The sequence below is a fragment of the Ambystoma mexicanum genome, chromosome 6q, assembly GCF_040938575.1.
Source record: "Ambystoma mexicanum isolate Mex_15411 chromosome 6q, UKY_AmexF1_1, whole genome shotgun sequence".
Taxonomy (NCBI): domain Eukaryota; kingdom Metazoa; phylum Chordata; class Amphibia; order Caudata; family Ambystomatidae; genus Ambystoma; species Ambystoma mexicanum.
The window spans coordinates 116304534-116332190 of NC_090937.1; the positions used below are offsets into that span (position 1 = coordinate 116304534).

Below are 27657 nucleotides of genomic sequence, written 5' to 3' on the forward strand. Positions count from 1 at the left end.
TGCCAGAGAGTTGAACTATGATTTTCTGACTCCCTACTGTGCTTCTTGGGAGGGTGGGGGGTTCGAGGGCTGGTTTGTTTTGTTGTTCTAAATAAAATGTTAAAATCAGCAGAAACCGTGTGCCGTGTCCTCGGACCGGCTTCTATCATTTTATATTGAATTATCTGCTAATAAAATCACGTTGGAAAACAAAAAACAACAATAAAATACAATTCTACACAGGTTCGCAGCATGCGGCAAGAGGGATTGTTGAAAAACAGGTCATGTCACATGACAGCGCTTTTTACCAATCGTGTTTCCTAGAAAGACAATGCACGGTCTTTAACTTCGACATCCAGTCTGCCGCTTCCATCACGTGTGTGTGGGTGGGTGTTACATGCCAACGGGCCTCAGTCACAATGACACATTTTCAATCTTCTAATGGTAGAAATTAACTTGTTCCATCTTTCCTCCCTTCTGGCCTACACTGGCACTTGCCCTTCCAGCTTCTTCTGGGATGGTGAAGCAGGTGCTGTTAACTGGTGCCTATCTCTTTAATATTAATCTTGAAGAGTTTCACATTCTCTTTTTGGCTGTGACTTTTTCAGGGCTTCATGGTTATGCTTAGTAACATTGAAACTGTACCAGCCACATGTCACGTTCTAGCATAATCCACTGAAAGTTTGAAGCCAGCATGCATAGCTGTGATTGGTCGAGGGGGCCCTGGTGGTTGGCTGCAGAGTGGCACACTAACTGGCTGGCAGGGATGGATCATGGAAGCTGGCGTCATGGAGGAGATCTCCATTCCTAGGACTTGTGTCTGAGTGGAAAAGGACAATGATGCCCGAGGTGGGACACAGAGTGGCCCAAGTGAGAAGCCGAACAATGACATGTGTGGGATGTCTAAAGTGCAAAGCTAGGGGAGAAGAGTGCTGTACACACAGGGGCTGCACTCTGTGGGTTACAGGTATGACAGGAGCTGGGCTGGGCCGGGGGAGCACGGGAGAGGTGAGCTCCAGAGGGGGAGAAGTATGGTTGAGTGTAGGGATAAGTGGCTTGCGAGGTGTGCTTTGAAATGTAGCTTAGGTCATGTGAATGTGATGGAGCCATGAGAAGTGGTTTGGAAGCTAGGAAGAGAGATGAAAAACAGAGAGAGGGGGTGACTTTGTCTGCTGAACCCAACTGCACAACTGTCCTCTTGTCACTTGTGGAGAAAAGACGTGCCCTTGGAGCAGAAAAGAATTGAGAAGCGTATGCTTTGCCAAGAGTCTTACGATGACTCTTGCTCTTACCAGGAGATGCAAGCACTTGACCGCGACTGTCACCTGCGCAATCCACATCTCCGTGACACGGGTTACTCTAGGCGCCATTACTGTGTGTCTGTCTTCTGATTAGACCAGTACTCCTGACCCCTGTTAGGTGGGCTGCGAATAGACTGGAAATCCTTGGAGTTTCCTATGCTCTTTGTGGAGATTGTCTCTCCAGGCCGCACACTGTGCATGTCTACCGCTATCCATGTCAAGACCCAATAATGTGTAGCGCATTGGTTGGATGCAATCTGCAGTCTGTCCAGCCTTAAAAAAGCAGGGGACCTTGTCCCTTTGTGGCGCCCTCCAGGCCTTGCTAGGAAACCATTGGCAGAGATAGAGCCAAAGGACATAGACCTTATAGAAAGAGACTGGCATTTGTGCCACAGTGGGCTTGTGGTCCTAGCAGGTGGCCACTTATGAACAGGTAGCAGAGAAGCAACCTTGCAAACAAGGCATCACACGCATTGCTATTAAGTATCATGAGCAGTGAGACTGGTGTGCGGACACTGCCACACATTTAAACACTGAAGGAACCTTTGGAATAAATATGCTTGAGCGCACATGCCCTTCGCTTGTGACATTTCACCCGCTTTCGAATCCTTTTCTCTTCTGCCTACTTCTTTTCCTTTGCAAGGCCCTAGTCCCCCGACCAGGGAGACAGTACACCCTCCTCTGGAGAAGGCACTTGCTCCAACACCTCTAGAGAGCGGATTTGGGACAGTAGAGAAAGCCTTGCAACACAATATTGATTTATTGTATTTAGTTCAGCATTTGTAGAGCGCACTAAACCCATAGGCATCAAAGCGCTGTTTGCATGATTACAAACCTTGCATCACACCACATCACACCACATCACACCATCACTGGGACAAATAATTTGGAAATATGAAAGTGCGAAGAGTCTTGAGAAGGGTCCGAAAAATAAAGCATCCTGGGCGAATCTATGTAACATCTCCAGTCAAATCCTGTTTCATTCTTTTAAATTAATTTTGAGGGAAAATGTCAGTGGTCCATTTACCAGGAAACTGAAACTGAATTCTAATAAGTCAAATGTATGGGGCGGGTTCAATTGTAAAAGGTCCCGCCTACCCCCCATCATCATAACCAGCAAGCGAAAAAGAATGCCATGTCCTGTGAAGACAAATGTGGCAAGATGGCGGAAGGCTGCTTCCTCTGATGGGCTCATCACCACTCACGGTAGACAGCTGATTGATTATCTGGAGGCACAGAACAGACTTGAGAATAGAAGATTGCATGTGTTAGTGACATCTAGAGCTCAGGTACTATTGACCTTTGCTGTGCTGGGGTCCTGAACTCGTTTATACGATCGACATGAATACTGCATTTGGTTTTTGAAAAAACGAAAAGAGGGCTGTGCTCTGAATCTGCCCCAAAAACACCGTTTCAGAGAATGTGCTTCGAAGCGGTTTGAATTTGCTTTCTCGCAATGTCGTGCATTACGAAACCCCGCTAAAATATAATAATGAAAATGGGGAAACATTGATGAAATGGAGAACTTTATACCAATGTACCTAAAAAAGAGCCGCGAAAAATAAGAATTGTAGCCAGAGAAAAAACAAGAATAAGGCTAGAAAGAATAAAAGGACACTCAAATATTGATGACCTCAGTGGGGATTACAAGTCTCTGGGTGTTGCTGTTTGCATTGTGTGTGTCAGGGCACGTAGTCATGGTCTGTGACTCGACAGGCCCTCCAAAGAAGGCACCATTCTTAGTACTGAAAAAAAAAACAATTGAGATTGACGTGAGACAATTCTAACACAAGCATGAACTCAGCACGGCCTGACTCAAGATCGAGGTTCGTTCCTGTCATGGCGTCTTTGAGATCACCTCCCAGTGCTCCAGACAGAGTTCTGACGCGTCATGTCTGTGCAGAGGTAGCCGTGAAGAGAAGTGCCTGAGAGGGCGTTGCACACCCCAAGTGCTAGTCAACATCTGGGAGAAGCTTTTACATGGCAATGAAGTTCATGTTATTTCTACATTTCTGTTCAGTTATTCTTAGACAATTGTCAGATGGTATATTTTAATAATGTATAAGCAACACTGTAACAAGCGCCACGATGCCTTCGGTCTGCTGTGTGCTCAACAAATGTGAATAAATAAATAAATAAATAAATAAATAAATAAATAAATAGCTGCTTAATGTGTTAAATTGGTTGGTTTTATAATTTTAAGCTGATTCTGAGGATTTTGCTGCATGTCTGTTTTAAATGTGGATGTTTTATGGTTGTATATATGAAAAGCCTTTGATGGCTATATGCATATTAAATAAATATTAAATTATTTCTGGTTTTGACAGCCTGACAGAGATGTTATGTTTTGTCATGTTATATTACTGGAGTTTATACAGTGCACGGCTCCCGCTGGCCGTGCAGTGACTGCAGTGAACAGCATTGCCTTGGAGGAAGGTGACCCCCCCCCAGTGCTAGTCGCAGCTCTTTCTAGTTTTGGGAGCCTGGCCGATTTTATGTTTTGTTATGTTATGTTACTCGGTTTTGTACAGTGCACGACTCCCAGTTGCTGTGCAGCGATAGTAGAATTGCGTGGAGAAGGGTACCCTCCCAGCCCCGACAGCGAGTCGCAGATCTTTCTAGTTCTGAGAGCCTGGCAGAGATGTTATGTTGTGTTATGTTATACTAGCTACTGACAATTATACGGCTGTCTTTTGCAGGGTCTCTGCGACGCTCTGGTAGGTCTGAAAGAGAGATGCTGGGCTCAGTTAGGGAGGAGGATGCTTTATATTCAGGTGGTGTCTAGGAGACAGAACACTTGCACAGTTTGGCTGTTCAGAGAGATAGGTGGCAAAACGACTGCCACATGTTTTACTGCTTCTTTAAAGGAAGTATCCTCAAAATCCGGTGCCTCTGATTCCAGAGGTGGCAAGTGGAACATTTTGACCTTCTTTCCTCACAAAATAGAGCAAAGGTGCTTCCTTCATTTAGTGTAATGTGGACAAGTGCTGATAAATTCATTATTTAGCTGCTCAACCTCCCTTTAAAACACTGCAGCAAGAGTCTCTTCTATAGATCGACACTCGGTACAGTCCCTCCTCCTGGACAGTGGCTCTTAAGCAGTCAGTTATGTGCCAGTGAGTGTTTCAGACACAGTAAGCAAGCAGCCTGGCAGGCACCTACGTAGTGGTGTACCCGATAACGGCTGCATGCCAGAAGAATAAGGGTGTGTGCCAGTTTAGTAATACCCTGCATGTGCTAGAGTTCGAAAATGAGGGGAGCTAGGAGCTATTTAGTGCCTGCTTGTAGCTCAGAAGAGCCTGGTTAGCTTGATGCCAACAGTTTCCAGGAGCTACGTTTGGCTCCCCAGGCCAAGAGATGCCAAACAAACACACCTATATAAATGTAACTCTATGCTTTTGGGACAATCTATAAATAAACATTAGGACACATCTATACGACATTTAAAGCATGTGGGGTCATACATAATGTTCAACATTACATGTTAGCATTCCACAAATCTAACTTCCACATAAGATGCAATGTACTAGCTCCTTGTTCCCCAGTGGTAGCTCCTGGCACTGGTAATTCTGGATACACAGGAGCTGCTTTTAGCTCCTGCTTATCCAATCTTCATTTCAATCCCTGTGCTCGCTGAGTGCTCCTATCTGTAGGGGCACAGCAAAGCCAGGGTGTTACTGATACTGGCATATGTACATTTGTATTACAGCCTACACGCTGTACTAACTGTATCTAGCACGGAGGCTGCCTGGCTGCTGCCTGCACCACATGCCAGAGACACCCACACTACTACAGTGGTGCTGCCAGTCATTACATCCGCAAAGGGGCACTAATGTACAGTATCCTGGCTAGAGCAATGTAGTGCATGGCCAGTACAAGCAATCAGCACTGCTGTTCTCCTTTGAACAGGCTAACTGGCCCAGCAGCGCTAGCGTTGCTCACAGTGTTGTTGTGTGGCTAAGTAAGAATGGCTGACATTAGAAAAAAACAAATTGGAAAAACACCATATCATAATTTAACGGAATCAGAGAAAATAAGTGGCGGTGTTCAGTAATAAGTCCTGGGGTGCAGCCCTAGCAAACACCCTCACAGATTTAGCACTTCTAGAGAGACTCAGAACGGGTGAGAAAGAGCGAGAAACATAGAGTCAGGAGCAGTGATAAGACTAAAAGAGACTGCTGATAGACGGACAGGCCCTCTCTTTCTACAAAAACCCATAAATTCTAATGGGGACGAACAAGGAGAGTATAGTAGAACGGTGGAACTCCGATCTGTGAGAATGAATGTTACAGCTGTTTGATACCTGCAGACATAGTTACATAGACATTAAGACCTTCCTGTTGTTGTGTTCCCACCATTAGCTTAGCATATTTTCACAACTTTATTTCTACCGGAACCCGTTCTTATTAGTTTACTCAGGTCCATTTTCTGAGCCTGGCCCGCTCCCAAAAATTCTTGGACACATTTCCGTTCAGTATTTGCCCGCTGCTCCCGTCGTAATCCGGGTCGCATATGATAAATGAGGACCGTGGTTTGCGCTGATGGATATAGGCCTTCGGGTCATACTGAAAACGTGTTTCCATTTATTTCGCAGAGAACAGAACATTGGATACAGATAGAGCTGAACGTAGGTTAAGAACCGCTATCAATAGGAAAGGGGTCCCTGGGCGCTGTTTCAAAATGGCTTCCGTGGTATTGGAATCTTGTGCTGGCAAAAGTGCTCTGGTCATTGCATGAACAGGAATGAAGCAATTGACGTTTTGGTTCAGGTGATGTCTTCAGTGAGTGGAATTAAACATTGTTATCACATTATTAGGCGTCCTAAGGAAAGGCAATTTAGCTGCTTCCTTCCGTAGTAATACAACATTATGTGAATGCAAATGGTTTGCGATAAATGTTGCATTGCAGTCGGGCACGCAGGACAGTAGAAAGAAAGAACGCCAAGTCTCCTTTCTTAAAGGGGGAAGCTTCTCATGATCAGTTTACTGCTGCTTGCTGTTACATATCCATGTGTTGGGATTAGCACAGGAGAGCTATGATGTGCCACTGGAATGTAGAATGACAATATGTCATAGGAGGAAGGAGGAGATTGCAGGGAGAGTAGATGGTTGAGGGAGGCTGGCGAGAAGGGTGGATGGAGCTTTGATCACCTTTACTTCATGAAATCTGAAAAAAGACTTAACATGAATAATCAATGTGGGTCCTTATTACATTTACCTGCTCACATACAGAATGTGGGGATATTGGAAAAAGGCATGTGAAACAAAAGGTATGGAACTCAAATGGCTGATGGAATTCAAGCAAAATGTATTTGACTTTGAATTCAGCGAGTACAGATGTTGAATTTTCAGAAAGCACACTGAGCATTCGTAAAGCACACTGAACAGTCGTAAAGCACACTGAGCATTTGTACACTCTTTGAAGCTGTTCTTTCACCCTGTCAGCAGACAATCAGAGCAGAGTGGACAGAGTATGTGGTGCCTGCTTTCTATTATCAGTTCATTGTGTGTGTTATGTTATATTATGTTAAAGGTTCTTATACCACGCTCTGGTGCCACCTGTGTGGTCTCTTGGCGCTCTTGCGGATCTGTAAAGCAAGGAGGGGAGGCAGGTAAGTTAGTAGGACTGATTGGGGAAAAGAGCAAGAGAGCTGTGATGTGTTATTGCCAGCTTCAGTTTGCTTACACTGTTCATTGAGTGTAGGTGTGTATTTCGGTTGGTGGCCGCCATTTGTTGTTGGGTGAGACCATGTGTGGTTTGTTTAGTTGTTGTGATGTTGTGAAGTGCGTGAGGTTTGTTGTGCTGTAGAGGTATGGTTGTGTTTAGCACAGGGTTTGAGAGGTGTATGCAGAATGGTGACTTTTGAGGAGGTTTGGTTAGTGGCAGTCCCTTTCCTACCCCCGATGTTCTGATTAAATGTGGCCCGTATCCCTTCCCTCTGGTGTGCAGCAATTACCACCCCCACAGGTTCCTCCAGGAATGATGTGTTCCCTAGTCCCTCTGTGTGATATGGCTGACTAGCACAGGTGGGCTCAATGTGAGATACTGCTCCCTAACACAGATGGGCTAAATGTGAGATAATGCTCGCTAAGACAGATGGGTTACATGCAAGATATGGCTCCCTAACACAGATGGGCTAAATGCGAGAAGTGAGGAAACACCTAAATGTGAACACAGCAGTAGTGGGGAAACCATAGAATAGGAACGCAGCGCTAGAGGGGAGACACCTAGAATTGGAACACAGTGGTCACTGCATTTGTCGTATACATCTTATACCCTTTCTTAAACAAACTGGATACCCCCATTTTAATTCACATATTAAACTCACCGAACACCTGCACGTTTTTCAACAAATCAATGTATTTTCTGAACAAAATGGAAAGCAGGGTCAGACAAAGATAGTAAACAGTATGTAAGTAAAGAAAAAAATGCCTCAGCGATGTCTTTTAGAGAATCGCTCCTCAACTGTGGGATCCAGAATTCTTGGAGACTCATGCTGAGTCTGATCTCGTAGACAACCTTACAAATGTTCAGTCATGCTCAAGACCTCAAGACCTCCCCAGTGTCAAGTGATAATGTGACACGCTCTCTGCGGAAGTACTGTATTTCAGGGATTGACCTGTGGGGCCATATGTCGGGATCAAATGCCCGGCCAGCTTTACTATCCATGGGTGGTCTTGTACAAAGGGCCACATTGAGAGCCAGTGGAGACTACAGAAGAGTGTAGGGATGTGTGAGCCAGAGGCACATCTCAGTATTCACACATGTGTGCTATGCCCAATCGAAGCATAAGCTTTGCCTCTAGAGCCTCCTAAAATTGTAAACAAATATGGGTAAAAATGTGTGAAACAATGAATAAATGTGCCAAGAAGTGGGGGGCACCAGAAAAGGGGGAGGATCAACTTGGCACCAGAAGCATAGGGACAAAGGGTCTTGGGCGGGGTGTAAAAAGAGGGCGCGTGAGGTGCTCTACCTCTCTTTTGCCCCACGCCCGAGACTGGTGGAGCTGCAGAGCCAGCTCAGTTCACCCATTTTCCCACTCTCTGACCCTGCAGATTGGGGGTCTGGCTGGTTTATGGAGTCATTCCTAGAATATGAGGGACTTTGGACACGGCCACTACCCCACGCTCAAGTATGTAATTGATGACATAACAGTTCTCATGATGTCATTCATGTATGACCTTGTCGTATTTTGATGAAGTAATAAAGGTAGTTTAATGCCTTCCAAAGAATATCACTTACTGGCCCGCCGCCTGCATCGCCCTGTAGAGGAGCAGATGTGTATGTCACTGATAGACTCCGCCCCCTCACCTCTGTCATACTGGAACAGCAGTAGAAGAGCCCTATGCGCGTCACCGGGTATTGTCACAGTACTCCATTGCGTGTATGAGAGACAATTGGGCCTCATTACGACCCAGGCGGTAAGTTACCGCCTGGGCCGTGACTTTACCACCATGGCGTAAACTACGTTTACGCCATGGTGGTTGGCGGACTTACCGCCCCATTCCGACCTTGGCGGGGCGGTAAGTCCCCAATCCCCATTTACCCTTCCCCATTCCCATTTTTGCCCCATAGGGCATAATGGGAGTGGGGAAGGCGTTAATTACGCCACCGTAAATTACGGTGGCGTAATTAACTCCATGGTCCCTTAGCGCCATGGATTTTAAAACCTGCTAAAAGCAGGTGTTAAAAGCACCATGGCGCTAGGGGACCTCGTAATCAGGCGGTAAGGGTCGGCGCTGTTAACGCTGCCGTAAACCCCTTACCGCCTGAGTTGTAATGAGGCCCAATATGCCCTCAGACAACCGTATCAAATGTACCCTCGAACTGAAAGGGTAGTGGGGGATTTGCAGGAACCACAAAGTTTTAAAGACCTGTAAAGAAAATATGACCGCTATAAAGTGATATCATGAAGGAAAGACATGATGACTCACTGAAAGGTTATGCAAAGTCCTTAAAGAATGAAGATGTAACTGCACTAACAAGACACACATGTAACTGAACATAAATAAATCATGTGCACCAAAGAAATAAGTGAGTAGAGATTAAGTGAATCTACATACACAGAAACGCAAGGTAGATGAGACATATAGTAGCTTGCTGCAGGAGAAAACATAACGCAACTAAAGCAGCCATGAGAAAAAGATGGACGCCAGACTCCTGTTGAAAGCAATCAAGCTGCCTCAGAGACAGATCAGGGCTTGCAGAGCCAGGCAGTGCTGGAAAAACAGCTTTGTGTGAGGAACAAAGAGGAGTCTACTGGCCAGGGATCAAGGATGCCACATCAAGGAATAATTGCAAGGCTTAAAGGGAGTCAAGAGGTTAAGCCATGTATGTAAGACATATTTCTCTTAGATTAAGCAAAGAAGAAAACATCTGCAAGTGCCAAGTATTGGACAATCAAGCATGCAAAAAGCATATGAAAGTATCCAAAGGCCAAAAGGAGTAATAGCACCCAGCACAATTAAATCAAATAGCAGTAAATAAAAGGTCAAAATTGACAAAATCGTGGTCTTCTCCGACGTGACTCAGAAGTCAAAAACAAGGGCTATTCATTAAGTTCTATATGAAGAGAATGGTGTGCCTACACTCCATGAAACGTCCCAGAACAGAGAAAAGGCTGCAAAGTCAAATACAATGAAGAAGCCTTGGTTTGGGGCCTGACCGCTGAGAGATGATGGACTAATTGGGCAAGTGCGTAGTAGTCTGATGTTGTCCTCTGCACCTGAGTTTCGTTTAGCTTATGTGCTGCTAATGAGCCAAAAGTTCAAGGTTGGGAGAGAATGTGAAACCAATCATAGGGATCTATGTAGCAGCAGGCTATACAATGTTGCACAGACCAATCTGCTGCTGTTATTCTGCTATAATCTGTATTATATGTATTTAGAGGTGGTTTAAGGCATGCCTACCAGATAAGGGGCATCCACTAACGATACTAATACTTATATGACATATAGGTACATATGTTCCCTTAACCAATCCCTCCCTTCAATAGGTTTTACAGTTTGCCACTCAGAATGACGTCATAGCTGACGTGCATTGAAGTATAAAGCCTTTGCATAATCAAAACGTAAGTGTGAGTACGTGGACTACATTTCGTTGCTCGCCAGATTGTCCTACTTTATTTGAAGCTGCCACATTCGTTGACTCTATCCGGTTATTTTGGTCTGAGATCAATACTGGTAATTCCATCGAGCACATCAGATGCTTAAGGTGCTACTGCACAGCCCACTCGAAAATTAAAAACAGGAACGACTTAGTCACTTCTGCGAGCATTAATGGCATTTTAAAACATGGTCAAAGAGTACTCCGGTGTTGCCTAGAGTGGATATAGTGAGAGCCCGATGTTGATGAATTAAAAAGCGCTCATACCCAATCCATGTGAGCCTCGAGCAGCACTTACACCCCCAATATTCATTAGCGCTTTGTCTGCCTTAGCCCTTAGAGTAGCAGAGTGCAGTATCCATAGTACAGCCCATGCACATTGATGTTCTGGAAATACAGCTGCAAACACAATCGGCTTTCTTTGATGAACTGTCTGCTCTGTGATATCCAGCGCCCTATTGATGTCTCTTCTGCTGGCCCTCAACAAAGAACGCATTCAGAAGCCATGCGCTTAATTCTTCATATCAGAAGACGGGGTGACATTTGGAACCAGAAACCTGAAGATTCGGCGGCATATAAACAGCGGATGTAAGAGAATATTACTCCATAGAAAGGGTCAGTTTTCTTGTTGGCGGTCGTCAGAATGAATACAGTAGCACTCTCAATTTCATCCTCCAGGCTCCATTGCAGGAACAGGGTTCTTTGCCGAATCATTGTGGATTAAACTTGCCCTTCTTGTAGTCAGTTCGATTTAAGTCGGAGGTAATAGCTAAAAATGGCTTTCGGATTTTTTCCTAGACTTTCATTGTTCCCATTCTCAGTGCGACATCCTTGGCAGAGTCACTGGGGGGAGCAGGGGACGGTGGAAACCCTAAGGTCCACCAAGGGCAGACGCTCATCTTTCGCAGACAGCGATGCGTCATTGCACTCTGCGCGCCTGGTGTACATTTAATTTGAGTCTGACAAGTGTCCCTTTTTCAAACGTATTCATTAGTCAGCCATGCGCTTGCTGCATCTGGGCCCGCCGCTTATCCCCGTTCCCGGCGATGACAAAAGATACACTGAGGACGACGCCTCCCCTTAAGGCAAAATAATGGGCTTCATCCAAGGAAAATCACGTGTCGTGGGCGGGGGTAGGGCGATTGGTCAAATACGCCAGCCGGCGATTCCAAGGCACAGCCTATATATGTCCTATCACAGAAGCTCAGTTTAAAGCTTTGAGAAAAATGAGGTTATCATTTTATTTTGTAAGTTTGGTTGTGATTGAATTGTGGGGTCTGCACAGTTCAGAGCATTTCCTAATTTGCGGCAGTGGGGATGAGTGTCAGCTGCATTAGCCGCAGCCGTCAAAGTTGAAGGGCTCGAGCGAAGGGAGATTTGACAAAGTGCCCAGAGCATGGTGGTCTGATCGCAGTTCTAATGTGTGCAACTTCATTGTTGTAGACGAGGTCAGTCGAGGGGGGATTGCAGGCGAGTGCGCAAAGACTTCTCGCTGCAATTGAGTAAGGAGGGGCAGGCCGAGCTCTGCTGCTGAGACAAGCCCTAGGAAGAGGTAGCCCGGGTGACCCTCGGTTAATCTCAACCACCGGTGACCACAGTGGAAAGATACAGGGTTTTGTGAACACACAACAAAATGCGATTTGTGTGATTTTGCCTGTCTGTCATCCTTCGTTGCCATGGTAAATACACTCTTATTCAGAAATCCGGATTAACTCTTCTTTAATGGTCACTTCAAGCGGGCATTGATGGTGCGGTGGGCAATGCTTTTTGCTTCTCTGCCATGCTCCTCTTAATGACAGTGCCACTGTGGGCAAAGGAGTAGGTTTATGAGGCTGTTTCCAGTGTGCTCCCTAGGAATGGCCATTGGGCTTTCAGATCTAGATTGTAGCCTTGTGTAACCACACGACGTCCAGAAGAAACGCAGGCCTTAAACTCAGGGGCGGACCACGTGATGGCAGGTGTCTGCTCATCCAGTCTTCCCAAATCCTCGCCCATCAGGATCTGCAGATCTTTTAGGGCCAATGATTTGACGTTACAAATGCTTCCCTCTGTCCTCCTTTATTGCCTTGGCCTTGCTTATGCCATCTAAAGAGAGGCACCCCCTGCGCTTATGCCATCTAAAGAGAGGCACCCCATGCAACTAGGCCATCTAAGAGAAGCACCCCCTGCACTTATGCCATCTAAAGAGAGGCACCCCATGCAATTAGGCCATCTAAGAGAGGCACCCCCTGCACTTATGCCATCTAAAGAGAGGCACCACATGCACTTAGGCCATCTAAAGAGAGACACCCCCTGCACTTATGCCATCTAAAGAGAGGCGACCATGCGTTTATGCCATTTAAAGAGAGGCACCCCCATGCAATTATGCCATCTAAAGAGAGGCACCCCCTGCACTTATGCCCTCTAAAGAGAGGCGACCATGCGTTTATGCCATTTAAAGAGAGGCAGCCCCATGCAATTATGCCATCTAAAGAGAGGCACCCCCTGCACTTATGCCATCTAAAGAGAGGCGATCATGCGTTTATGCCATTTAAAGAGAGGCACCCCATGCAATGATGCCATCTAAAGAGAGGCACACCCATGCATTTACGCCACCTAAAGAGAGGCACCCCATGTGTTTATACCTTCTAAAGAGAGGCACGCCCATGCACTTATGCCATCTAAAGAGAGGCACCCCCACACTTATGCCATCTAAAGAGAGGCACCCCAATGCAAGTATGCCATCTAAAGAGAGGCACCCCCATGCAATTATGCCATCTAAAGAGAGGCACCTTCTGCACTTATGCCATCTAAAGAGAGGCGACCATGCGTGTATGCCATCTAAAGAGAGGCACCCCTTGCACTTATGCCATTTAAAGAGAGGCGACCATGCATTTATGCCACCTAAAGAGTGGCACCCCCATGCAATTATGCCATCTAAAGAGAAGCACCCCATCCATTTAGGTCACCTAAAGAGAGACACCCCATGTGTTTATACCTTCTAAAGAGAGGCACCCCCATGCACTTATGCCATCTAAAGAGAGGCACCCCCCACAATTATGCCATCTAAAGAGAGGCACCCCAATGCAATTATGCCATCTAAAGAGAGGCACCCCCATGCAATTATGCCATCTAAAGAGAGGCACCCCCTGCACTTATGCCACCTAAAGAGAGGCGACCATGTGTTTATGCCATCTAAAGAGAGGCACCCCCATGCAATTATGCCATCTAAAGAGAGGCACCCCATGCATTTACGCCATCTAAAGAGAGGCGACCATGTGTTTATGCCATCTAAAGAGAGGCACCCCCATGCACTTATGCCATCTAAAGAGAGGCACCCCAATGCAAGTATGCCATCTAAAGAGAGGCACACCCAGGCAATTATGCCATCTAAAGCGAGGCACCCCCATGCAATTAGGCCATCTAAAGAGAGGCACCCCATGCATTCATGCAATCTAAAGAGAGGTACCCCATGTGTGTATACCTTCTAAAGAGAGGCACCCCAATGCAAGTATGCCATCTAAAGAGAGGCACACCCAGGCAATTATGCCATCTAAAGCGAGGCACCCCCATGCATTTATGCCATCTAAAGAGAGGCACCCCATGCATTCGTGCAATCTAAAGAGAGGTACCCCATGTGTGTATACCTTCTAAAGAGAGGCACCCTCATGCAATTATGCCATCTAAAGAGAGGCACCCCCTGCACTTATGCCACCTAAAGAGAGGCGACCATGTGTTTATGCCATCTAAAGAGAGGCACCCCCATGCAATTATGCCATCTAAAGAGAGGCACCCCATGCATTTACGCCATCTAAAGAGAGGCGACCATGTGTTTATGCCATCTAAAGAGAGGCACCCCCATGCACTTATGCCATCTAAAGAGAGGCACCCCAATGCAAGTATGCCATCTAAAGAGAGGCACACCCAGGCAATTATGCCATCTAAAGCGAGGCACCCCCATGCAATTAGGCCATCTAAAGAGAGGTACCCCATGTGTGTATACCTTCTAAAGAGAGGCACCCCAATGCAAGTATGCCATCTAAAGAGAGGCACACCCAGGCAATTATGCCATCTAAAGCGAGGCACCCCCATGCATTTATGCCATCTAAAGAGAGGCACCCCATGCATTCGTGCAATCTAAAGAGAGGTACCCCATGTGTGTATACCTTCTAAAGAGAGGCACCCTCATGCACTTATGCCATCTAAAGAGAGGCACCCACCACACTTATGCCATCTAAAGAGAGGCATCCCCAGGCAATTATGCCATCTAAAGCGAGGCACCCCCATGCAATTAGGTCATCTAAAGAGAGGCACCCCATGTGTTTATGCCATCTAAAGAGAGGCACCCCCTGCACTTATGCCATTTAAAGAGAGGCACCCCACGTGCTTACATGCTCATTAAAGTCCTGTGAAAATATACACATTTGTGTGAGCCTGCCATCCTCCAGTCCTGTAATGTCCCCTAAATGTTTTTTGTGTGGAGCGCTGCTGTCCTTCAGTGCCATATTTACAACTTTGGAGTATTGCCGTGCCTTTGCCATAACCCCCCCGCTCCCCGCTCCGCAATTGAATTCTACGAGCATCAGTAACACTATCTGAACCAAAGAGTGGGTTTTGCTCTTTCAACAAAATATCCCAAGGTGCAACATCAGCCCTTAGCATAGACATAGTAACTCAACATTCAGCAAATGACCATCATCCATGTGGGGGAAGGGAGGTAATGAAGGAAATGTACAAAGATCATTAAGGGTACAAAAGAATAAGGAATAGTAACAATTAAAAAAATCCTCAAATCCAGACCTTCCTTTTCCATATTGTGGTTTCAATCCAACACAACTCTGAGTCTGCCCACATTTGACATGGGTGGGTCAAATCGGCTTACTAAATGCAGAGTTCTGACATCTAAAAACTGCACATACTCGTCACAGAGTCTCACCTTTAACAAAGAGTAATCCCACGCAGCTAAAAATGCTTGGATCCCGTCCTTAGCCAATTCTCAGACTGTATTAGAGAATCATTGTGCTTCCTTTGCGTTCAGGATAGAACAGAACTAGTTAGACACATTCCTTCAGCCAATGACAGAAGAAGAGAAGACTTTTAAGTCGACACATTGGAAAAACGCAAAGCACGCAATAGAGTTGGTAGAATCTCAACGCTCGATGGGCAATTGGTGGGCGAATGGTATCAGAGATGTTGTGGTGGTGTGATGGTATGCATAGAAGGTGCTAGAAGAAAGACCGTTTTTTGTGGATTTTATTTATTTATTTATTTTATCTATATAGCGCACAAAAACAGAGCATGGGGCGCTAAATGAGACATAAATACATAACAAGAAAAAAAAGGAAATAAGACAGCTGGGATCATTCTAAGGCAAAGGGAACTCAGCAAAAGAGAGATGTTTTCAAGCCCCTTTTAAAAACAGAGTAAGATGTGCATGCCTGTAAGTTGAGAGGAAGTGAAAGACCCCCCTGCCACACAGGAATGTTTGTACCATCACGCCACCAAAAGAGAGGTGCTGTTCGAATGCAATATCCTGTGAGCAGGCAGTCATAGGAGGTGTTTGGCTAGATACTCTGGACCCAAGCCATAGAGGCATTGATGTGTTATGCAATGCACACGAAACAGGACACAGCTATTCACCGCCAGCCAGTGCAATGCCCTTCTGGCTAAGGAGACATGGTCTGCCCTGCCCAGCCCCATCACAATACGTACATCATTATTCTGAACAACCTGTAGGTGGGCCAATTACCCTTTGGCTACCCTGAGCAGAAGGCTAGCACAATAGTCCAGCTTGGCCCCTATGATAGCACAGACAATCATGGCACAGTTAGGGCTGTCCAAAAAGAGTAGAAGCTGGGCTAAAGGTTTGAGGTAGTAGGAGGTACAGGAGACTAGGCTGCTCACAAGTTCTGATCAAGGGTGACTCCCAAAGTCTTGACCTTGCGCTGTGTTTTAATCGAACAGCCTGCTATGGTGAACTGGCAATATTCCTGGCTGAGTTTCCGTAGTTGGGGCGCTGTACCCACAACCATGAGTTCAGTCTTGGAGTCAGTGAGTGCTAGTATTCACCTGCATCCATGCCTGTATCTGCCCATAGATACAATTGAGTACAATGGAGTCAGTTTCATAGTCACCTGACAGTGGCACAAGGCACTTTGTATCATCCGCATTTTGGCATAAATGATCTCTGCTGCATCCAGTTGTTTAAATAGTGGGAGCATGAAGATATTAAACAGCGTTGGTGACATGCAGGAACCCTTTGGCACGCCGCAGGAGACCATGACCTCTTTTGCCAATGCGTCTTGCTGTAGGGTCCGACAAAAATGATTGAACCCATCTCGCTGCTGCGATGGAAAAATGTGCCATGCTACATAGTCTGTCCGCAAGGATGGAGTGATGCACTAGATAAAATACTGCAGAAAGATCAAGTAGCACAAGTAGAGCTGAGTTCCCTTTTTCAAAGATGTTAAACATATTGGTCTTCAAATCAAGAAGAGTTGACTCAGTGCTGTAGCCTCGTCCGAAGCCAGATTGTTTTTGCACTAGAACATTATGTCGAGGCAGAAACTCCTCAATCTGTAACTGTGCTACTCTGTCAAGTACCTTTAACAAATAAGGAACATTCGTGATAGTTTCCCAGCAAGTTCTGGTGCAGGGTGGGTTTTTTAATTAGCTGAGAAATTCAGGCCTTTTTGATGTTAGTAGTAACATTACTTTCCTTAAAAGAGAGGCTTATAAATTTAGTAATAACATGGGCAAGTTGGTTACCACACTCGTTAACTGTTGAGGCAGGACAGACATCACCCTTGAAGTTATTTGGTTTTAATTGACTGAGTACCTCACTTAGGTGTTGCTCAGTAATGTGCTGAAATAAAAATTTAGGATAGTCCATATTAGAACACTTGGGTGAGGAAGTCACATTAATCCCACCCCCTGAATTGGTTTTGATGGAGAGATCTTTTTTGAATGTTCTCTATTTTGTTGATCATTGCCTGCTGGATAGATGTACACCAACTAGAGTCTTTAACCACCTGTGAGAGAACTGGGTAGGGTTCCTCCAGTTCTTTGAGAATTCTAAATAATTCCTTTGAACTGGAGACTGCTCCAGAGATTCTTTGGTCATAGTAGCATTTTTTTGCATTCAAAATAGCCTATTTGTATGCTTTTGTCGAGACAGAGTACAGAATTTTAACTTCTGCTGAATAGGTTTTTTGCCACTGTTTCAATGACCTGAACTCAGATGTTCTTAAAATGTGAATATCAGGAGAGAGCCATTTTTTCTTAGGTCTGGCTTTACACAGACGTGTTTTCAATGGGGCAGATGGTTAGTGGCTGTTTCAAGGGGATCACAATAAGCCTTAGCAAGCTCTTCAGTGTTCTGTACGTCTAAGTTGTTAATGGTGGCAGCTACAAAAGAGGCCATAGGATCCAAGGTCAGTTTGTGCAAGTATCTATATGTCACCCAGGTCTTCTCTGGGTTATTTTTCTGATAGGTAGGAAGAGACATACTGCATTCTAGGAGATAATGATCAGAACAGAGACAGGGGTTACTCCCCAAGTTGTTGATGGAGAGATTCTGGATGCCTGTGAGGTGATCTAATCAATAGGAAAGCTCAACATGATATTACGGATGCAAATTTGTCGAGAAGGCGAGTTGGGATAGTCTGCATGCGCACAATACACAGTAGTTGGCCCAGAGGGGAAAGTGAGTTATTGTTGGATAATTTGCTGCCAATGAAACGAAGGTACCGTGACATTTGACGCGTTGTCGTTGCCGAATGTTTGAGATCAAAGGCCTAGCTGTAGGCTTAGACAAGTCACTTGGACAAACATACTCAATGTCTCTACGATGTTGGAAACCTTTCATTGTGATATTGAGAATGGTGTATGTATTGTTATCTAGCCTGTGCCATTTAGTGTCACCTTGCAATAATCCAATCACCAAAAGGCCCACGGCTAATAAACGGATGCACTCGGGTGAGTACCAGTTTAACTGCAAGTTTTAATTGGATGTTCAGGTAGATGCTTCTAATGGGCTTGTGAAAAATAGTACCATGCTGGTAAAACATGTGGCTCAGTGTTTATGGGTCCCTGAAATGTGTTTGTAAATTGCTTGCATATAATGTGCTTCTTTTTGTGGGCTCCACCGTGTCCTCTATATAATCAACAGTCTCATTCCACGTGCAGTGAATCAGTATAACCAGTGAACTAGCGACCTCTGATAAAAATAACCGACAGGAAAAAATACTTTGGTCTTCATTAGGAGTTTGGCGGTATTATCTCAAGTAATACCGCCAAACAGAAGGACCATTACCAGATGTGGTGTAAAAATGCAATAAGGGAAGGGTCTGCATGATTTAGGGACATGCGGACCCTTCAATTAGTCCCTATGTTGGAATCCCATGGGAATCCATTGCGGAAATGCGGTATGGTTTTCTGTGGTGGAAATTACTTCCACCCAAAATCAAATGGTAGAAGCTCTACATTTGGCTGTGTTTTTTAGCTTCACTTGCAAACACTAAATATGGCCCTTTGTGTTTAAAAACAACCCACAAGCCTTGCACTTAAGAGGTCAGACTACTGTATATACATGAGCATTTGTCACAGGGGGTCAGGGTTCATATGCAAGCACAGCACAATGCCACCATTGTTTTCTCCCTAATGCTACCTCCCTTTCATTGAGGCCATCTACTGCCTATACTTCCCAGGATCCTTGGCAGATATATCTGTAAGTCAGAGTGCAGATGTGGTCAATACTGTATCCACCTATGCCTCGAGAGCGCGGAGGCGGGTTACACCACACGAGCTTCCCGTTGCTTTGGGCTAAAAGTCCTATCCGTCCTGGGCACCATAGTCAATGGTCAGGGATCATGGGAGTTAGCAGACGGTGTGCCCTGTGTCCGATTTTGCCACTAGCAGCCTGAAGTAACTCCCACTTGCCATGTTAATGCTATTGTTGAACTATCCAGCCATCTTCCACTCCACATCAGCTATATTGACAGCGCACCATTTTGGGAGAATTAGTAGTCTGTCCCCGTGACCTGTAACCTGCACTGACAACTCTTTCTCTGCATTATACTTTACCGTGTGTTATTCGTGTTTGATTCTCCACATGCAATAGTGTCAGTATCAATAGCAGGGGGTGCATTTGGTTTCATGACGACATTCAAAGCAAATAAAAGGCATTTCTAAAACAGCTAAACAATGTCTCCTTCTACCTCTAGATTTACGGAAGACCTTCGAGCAGGAGCCCCTGGGGAAGGAAGTCTCTTTGGAACAGGAAGTCCTCCTGCAGTGTCGGCCGCCTGAAGGGATCCCCGTAGCTGAGGTGAGTGGCAAGTGTTCCGCCACTGCAGTGACCGGCTCCTCGTGGTCCTAACGGGCCTAATCGGAGGCTAATGGCGCAGTGAATCAGGGTTTGGCGTGATGGATGTGCGGGAACGCGGCCCTAACCACTGGCCCGCTGCTCGCCGGATAGATTGATTGGGAACTGATTAATGACTTCAAAGTCAATTAGAATGCGCCGCCGGGCAGAGCGGATCTGCCAGATTTGTTTGATGATTTCTTTCCTCCCGCCTTTCGACCAATCAGAACATAGAGGTCTTATTTTGGCGTTCCTTCCGACACTGGCAGCGTGTAAGGAAATGGAGCCAGTGGTCCTGTTATCTTTCAAAAAGCAATACAGCTCGTGTGACCAGCGCAGCCTGAACAGTCGAGGGAAGAGTATTAAAAACAATCCACCCGGATGCATTCATGCACGAACTAAATAAGAAATGAGTGCATTGCTGGGCAGGCGTGCATGGGGGAAATCTGATAAAGAAAATCCAAAGCCTGCCTTCAGAGCGAGTAATCCATCTTCTGACCAAGCTTATCTTTTTTATTTTATTGGAAATTAAATGTCGGCGGGGGTCCTTCCTGCCATCTGATTGCTGGCCAGCTGGATTGTCTTTTCAGGGACTGAAAATAGCCGCATTCTTTTTCTCCACATTTCTGCTATGGTATTTAATTCTTATGAATATACATGCCCCCACGGTACTCAGGGCCTAATTCACAGAAGCGTTTTATAATGGCAAAACCCCATTGGAGAACGCTCTGTGAATCAGGGCCTTGGTGCCTATGGGGCGGGAGCCTGCTATCCCGCCAGCAAAGTCAGTTAAGAGCTTGTTGTGGACTGGGTCGGGGAGCTTCTGCAGGCGCGGTGAGGTGTTGGCAGCTTGGCAAGATTTGATGTGTGAATCTATTGATGGTCAAAAGAGTATTTGATCGTTGTACAGTTTTTCTCAACCCAGGCTACCTACTCTCGCATTGCCGCCTCTATCGAACATTGCGGTGCCACGTTCGTGGGAGCTGCCCCCACTCTGTGGAATAAGTCGGCTTCCGGCAGAAATGTCACAGTCGCTCACCCGGCCTGCACATGTACCACTGAATGCCCACCTCTCCGAGTGATAGAAAGGTCTTCATAAGACATTCTTCTGAATGGAGAAGTCTCGTTCCACTTGCCAGAGGTGCCAGGAGGGCAGCACAGCGACGTTGCTGGTGGGGAGGGAATGCCATCTGCTAGAATATCTACGTCTTAAGTCATTTTCCAAGGGGCACATGACTTCTCAGACGGCACTACTTAGCTGTGGAGGGGGTCTCACCTGACTGTGGCGTGCCTGCAGGAAGGGCCATTGGAGGACTAGTTGCGCAAAGTCGTGACGAACTGTACGTGTCTGGAACCGGTTGAGTTTTATTCATTTGGCCGTTAAGGTGTTGTTTACGGTGAGCGTGCGCACGACTCTGAAAATAATCAGCCTTGTTGTACCAGCCGATGAAAAGCAATAGACAGTTTATCTTGCAGCCAAGATGTTAATCATGAATAGTTTCAATAACCAAACTGGGGTCATGTCAAGCGGAACACAATGCAAATGAATACATGAATGTTAAACACACTGAAAAGGAAAAAAAGAACCCAGAGGAGAACCAAACAGATCAAAACAACTCAAAACATTTTTTAAATATTTTTTTTAAAAAGACTATTGTCATTATTATTTCATGAATAGATAAAATTGCATATTAAATCTGCATAGGCCTACACCAAGTATTGGCTCATTCTAACAGAGATAAAGTGCATCACAATAAAATTGCATTTCACACCCTTAAAGTGGACCTCTTAATAGGTCCAACCCGCGTACGCACTGGTTGATCCCCAGAAACCCCAGGTGAGTGAAGGGGATCACTCAAAGGGGGGACCAGCGTCCGCCAGTGTGCCTACGGTACTCTAGCAGGAGTCTAGGTGACATGCATTCCACATAGGTTTAATATGGCTATTAACCTTAATAAAAAGAATTGCATAAACAATTTAAAAAAACATAATCAAATCAGGCCCTAGTACTCAGTCAACAACCGATCCACCCTAGCATCTGCCCTAGTCAGTTCAAGACTTGGCTAGTGTAATAGTCTCCTGAGCGGGACCACACAAACTAGCCTGTTAGCCCTCCAGACCACACAGAACAGCGCTGTGCGAGCAGTCTTTGGCCTGCGAAAGCAGGATCATATTTCTAATTCCAGGAGGGCTTTTCACTGGCTGCCCATTAAGCACAGGATGCTGCATAAAACCCTGGCACTAGCTTATAAATGCTGGGCATCAACTGCCCCCGCTTAACTCTCAGAACGGCTTTTGGTTGATTGACCACTACAATCCCTCCACTCTGGCAACAACCACAAATGTGTACAGCCTCGCTTCCTGCTCTCTAAGATTGGAGATGCGAGCTTTCCATACTGGCTTCTAAGGCTTGGGATGCCCTTCCGTTACCAATTAGAGCCTGTAACTCTCTGCTGGCATTCAAAAAGGGCTGTCAAAACCAACCTGTTTAACAGGCCACAGCCAGGCTCCTCGCTTCTTAAGTCCTTCTCCCTTCCTCTTCTTTGGCCCTGACCGCCATCAGTCTTGATACATGTATGTCTGTCTTGTCCTGTTACTATTACGCCCTGAGGCCCATGGGCATATGGTGCGTTACAAGAAATAAAATAACTAAACCCTCAGGTATCAAGGCACTGTTACAACCAGGTAGGCTTAACTTGTGGGGGTGGAGGGGGGAAAACAGCATGGGGGCCAACGATAGCAATCAGTGTCTGGGGCTCTATGTGGAGGGGGAGAAAATAGCAAGGGGCCAACGATAGCAATCAGTGTCTACACATGTTTCAGTCTCCTCACCCCTCTAAAAGAGAACTAGATAAACATATGAAGTTGTGTCTCGTTCCCATGAGTTGCCGCCCAGTCTTGCGACAGCAGCCATTTTCTGCCCCTTGCAGGTGTATTTCTCATTACCCCAACCTGATTTTCCTGTGAACTAGACTAATGGACATGCAGCGGTTCTCTCTGGAAAATCACTCTATAATTAAACAAAAGACTGCATTCTGCTCAAAATTAGAATAATCATGTAATCCTTCAACCCACCAAGTTACCTTTCATCTTTTCGCTTTTTTAATTTATCTTACCCGCTCCCGCAAATGGCAGTAATAAAGTGTCACATTAAGGTCTTCGTATCCATTACAGTTCTGGTCTATGTGCTTTTAATGGCATTGAAAAGACTCTACAAAGAGGTTCTATTAGGCTGCTCTTCAATCTGGGTGTTTGATCTCGCTCACGACATCAAAAGCTAGAGGGGAAAAAAAATAAGAATAGTTCTTTTGAATGTCAAGCGGGCATACAGTTTTTTAGCTTGCCAAGTGTTAATTGGTGTCTGTCCTGTGCCCTGGTACAAATGTGAAACCTCGCCAATTAGCCCACAGACACCGGTCGCCGCTACTCGACAAAGTGAAACAATATGTTATAGAGAGTGAGGGAGCGCAAGCCTTGCCAGCTAACAGAGGATCTCTTCACACCGTCCCGTACATCAGCTTCCACGACGCATGCTGTGATGTGTGCTGGCTCCGCGCGCGCGTGACATCTGAGCTTCAAATGCTTTTCAGCCAGGGACCATATGACGAATAATCAGAACACATTCTTCACATGTGGGAAAAAAGGGCTGATAATGAGATGCCATTTCATAATTAGTGTAGGGTCAGGGAGTGATTTGTAGTATGCTTACCCTATGGGCTGGGTGCCTAGGGGTAAAATAAATGTTGTCTTTGATAGAGACTGGCACCAAATAGTATTTTTTAATCCCTCAGAAAGGCAAGAGCTGGAGTGGTTCTTTGAATGTAATTGGGAATAGAAGGTGTGCTGGGAACACAGGCTGGAAAGACTACTTGATCCAATTTTCGGTAATGGCGAAGCAATTTCTTTCCCATGTACTTGTAATTAAGAATTCAGAGAATTGAAGAGGTGGCCATTTGATAAAGTGAGCACACCCATTACATCCAACCAATGTTTATGTATCTTCTACACAGCCATTGTGAGGACGGAAGGCACAGAGAAGGCCACTATTCACATTTTCATGCATATTCTACCCTCAGTAATTTGCCTGATATCCATCACATGCTGCTTGATACTGTTGTGCACTCCTGCTTCGCTTCCATGCCTAGTAGCATTTTGCAGAACTCAATCTTTTGCCATAAAATACTTGCCTGGCTAAAACATCCAACCACCACACCCTACTCACCATTTTTGCATCATCCTGTTTTTCTGCACGTTTGACTCATTGCAGAGTCCGACTCCCTTGTCTTACTTTACTGTTCTTTTGCACAAACCCACACCTGCTGCCTTCCACCACTGTCCTGGCAATATAGTGTCAATCTGTAGGTGCTGAACTCATCAGCAATTAGCAACATCACGAAGCGAGATAAGTGATACTTGGCCTTGGTTGAGTACCAACATCCATGTTCACAAACAGGTTTAAAATAACTTAAAGGAAACCAAGTCTAAAGTCAGCTAGGTACACATTTTGACTTGGTGTCACAAACATTTAACTCTACCCTGGCTAGGTACACCTTTGGGCTTGGTGTCACAAACACTTAAGTCTACCTTTGCTAGGAACACATTTAGACTTGGTGTCACAAACACTTAAGTCTACCTTTGCTAGGAACACATTTAGACTTGGTGTCACAAACACTTAAGTCTACCTTTGCTAGGAACACATTTAGACTTGGCATCACAAACACTTAAGTCTACCTTGGCTAGGTACACCTTTGGGCTTGGTGTCACAAACACTTAAGTCTACCTTGGCTAGGAACACATTTAGACTTGGTGTCACAAACACTTAAGTCTACCCTGGCTAGGTACACATTTAGACTTGGCATCACAAACACTTAAGTCTACCTTGGCTAGGTACACCTTTGGGCTTGGTGTCACAAACACTTAAGTCTACCTTTGCTAGGAACACATTTAGACTTGGTGTCACAAACGCTTAAGTCTACCCTGGCTATGTACACATTTAGACTTGGCATCACAAACACTTAAGTCTACCTTGGCTAGGTACACCTTTGGGCTTGGTGTCACAAACACTTAAGTCTACCTTTGCTAGGAACACATTTAGACCTGGTGTCACAAACGCTTAAGTCTACCCTGGCTATGTACACATTTAGACTTGGCATCACAAACACTTAAGTCTACCTTGGCTAGGTACACCTTTGGGCTTGGTGTCACAAACACTTAAGTCTACCTTGGCTAGGAACACATTTAGACTTGGTGTCACAAACACTTAAGTCTACCCTGGCTAGGTACACATTTAGACTTGGCATCACAAACACTTAAGTCTACCTTGGCTAGGAACACATTTAGACTTGGTGTCACAAACACTTAAGTCTACCCTGGCTAGGTACACATTTAGACTTGGCATCACAAACAATTAAGTCTACCTTGGCTAGGTACGCATTTAGAATTGACGTCACCTACGCTTATGTGTAAATCAGCTAGGTACACATTTAGACTCAGTGTCACAAACACTGTCTACCTTGGCTAGGTACATATTTAGACACAGAGTCACATACTCTTGATTCTAAGTCAACTAGGTAAACATTCAGACTTTGAGTCACCTACTCTTACGTATAAGTCAGCTAGGTACAAATATAGACTTGTAATCACATACTTTAAAATAGAAATACAATTAAAGTGTGTATATTAGAATATTCATTCATTTATTTTTTTTGTTCTTTCTTCATGTTTTTTATATTGTGCCAATTGTGACAAACCACACCTTATCTATCGTATGTGCATTTCTTTTACTGGCCCACGCTTGTTTTCTGAAAGGACAAGGAATCAGAAATAGATGCTAACCTGGAAAAACACAGGCACATGTATGCATAAGCATGTTCTCTCTTTTCTAGAATCTCACTTGTATCAGCGTCATACAATAGGAATCAATGCTCTGATATCCCTCACCTAGAAGTCCTTCTACCTTGATTTTCTATTTCAGTGTCATACATTTACCCCCCAAGTTCCCAAAAATAGACTATCTCTTCAAACATGGACCCATCTACACGTCGGTAGAGAATCCGAACGCCGAGTTAATCGATTCCGTGGATCGATCATGTTTTTGAAAACAGCAGACAAATGCGTTGCTATTGGAGGGGTTACAGACCCTAAATTGGAGCAGACTTCATAGGCTTTCTTAAACAATATTCAAGTCAGTGACAGAATTGAGAGGCAGCCGTAAAGTTTACTGACTAGCAAACAAAAGAGTGGAAGGCCAGGACATTGGCCTCACACTCTGCCTTGTAAACTATGGAAAGGGTCTAGTTAGGCCTTTGGCTTGTTACCCAGTTGCATGCAAGGAACCCATATCTAGAAGCTGCTCTAAATCACCCTGGTTTGTGTCTTCAGCAAATGGTACCTTGGACGTCCACAAATCATTTACATTTGAAGAAATCCAAAGAAAAGGATCTTCTTGTAAGGTACTAAGCCCAATTAAAACTCTTCGATTAAAGTCTCGGGGGGATAGCTCAGGGGCAACGCGTTCACCTTGGAAGCAAGGCGACATGGAGCACCACAGGTTCCAACCCCGGGCCCATGGTTAGAAACCTCTGGGTATTAGCGCGTTATAAATAACTTATCATATCATATTTCGATGGGTTCAACAAGGCTAGGTGTTACTCCAGGTCATCCATTTCCATCCAGAGCTCTCGAGAATGCATCATAACGCATTCACAAAGCATAGACAGATCTGTCGACCACGTGCCTGTAACTGTAGTGTCCTGGTGCTCTCAGCATCCTACCCTTTGAGAATGACGCATGTGCAATCTTTTGGGCGGGCCTTAAAATAAGAGGCCAAGCTCTACGGGCATGATGAAACTACTAATGATAAAACAAAAGATGTGTGTCCCCTTCGTAGCTGACAGAGGGGAAGCAATAACAATAATCAAACGGGGGTCATGTCAAGCAGAACACAATTCAAATTAATACATGAATGTTAAACAAACAGAAAAGGAAAAAAAGAACCCAGAGGAGCACCAAACAGATCAAAACAACTAAAAACATTTTTTAAATAATTAAAAAAAAAAGACTATTGTCATTTTATTATTATTTCACAAATAGATAAAATTGCATATTAAATCGGCATAGGCCTATAACAAATATTGGCTCAGTCTAATAGAGATAAAGTGCATCACAGTTAAATTTCATTTCACACCCTTAAAGTGGACCTCTTAATGGGTCCAAACCGCGTACGCACTGGTTGATCGCCAGAAACCCCAGGTGAGTGAAGGGGATCACCCAAAGCGGGGACCAGCGTCCGCCAGTGTGCCTACGGTACTCTAGCAGGAGTCTAGGTGACATGCATTCCACATAGGTTTAATACGGCTATTAACCTTAATAAAAAGAATTGCATAAACAATTGAAAAAAGGGTGCCATTCGTCGAATGGCGTTCCTTTTTCAATTGTTTTTGCAAAACACTTAAGACTGATGGCGGTCAGGGCCAAAGAAGAGAAAGGGAGAAGGACTTAAGAAGAGAGGAGCCTGGCCTGTTAAACAGGTAGGTTTTGACCACCTTTTTGAATGCCAGCAGAGAGTTACAGGCTCTAATTGGTAATGGAAGGGCATTCCAAGCCTTAGAAGCCAGTCTGGAAAGCTCGCACCTCCAAACTTAGAGAGCAGGAAGCGAGGCTGTACACATTTGTGGTTGTCGCCAGAGCAGAGGGATCCTAATGGTCAATCAACCATAAGCCGTTCTGAGAGATAAGGGGGGGGCAGTTGATGCCCAGCATTTATAAGCTAGTGCCAGGGTCTTATGTAGCATCCTGTGCTTAATGGGCAGCCAGTGAAAAGCCCTCCTGGAATTAGAAATATGATCCTGCTTTCGCAGGCCAAAGACTGCTCACACAGCGCTGTTCTGTGTGGTCTGGAGGGCTAACAGGCTAGTTTGTGTGGTCCCG

At 45.2% G+C, this 27657-nt stretch overlaps 1 protein-coding gene across 3 annotated transcripts in view; it reads left to right on the plus strand.

Moving 5' to 3' along the window:
- The window catches only part of UNC5C (unc-5 netrin receptor C), a 498641-nt gene that overhangs the window by 332234 nt on the left and 138750 nt on the right, over positions 1-27657 (plus strand). For all 3 annotated transcript variants that reach the window (XM_069630547.1, XM_069630549.1, XM_069630548.1), the window contains exon 4: positions 19589-19692. In XM_069630547.1, the coding sequence (XP_069486648.1) occupies positions 19589-19692 (104 nt within the window). The remainder of the gene's footprint in view (positions 1-19588; positions 19693-27657) is intronic.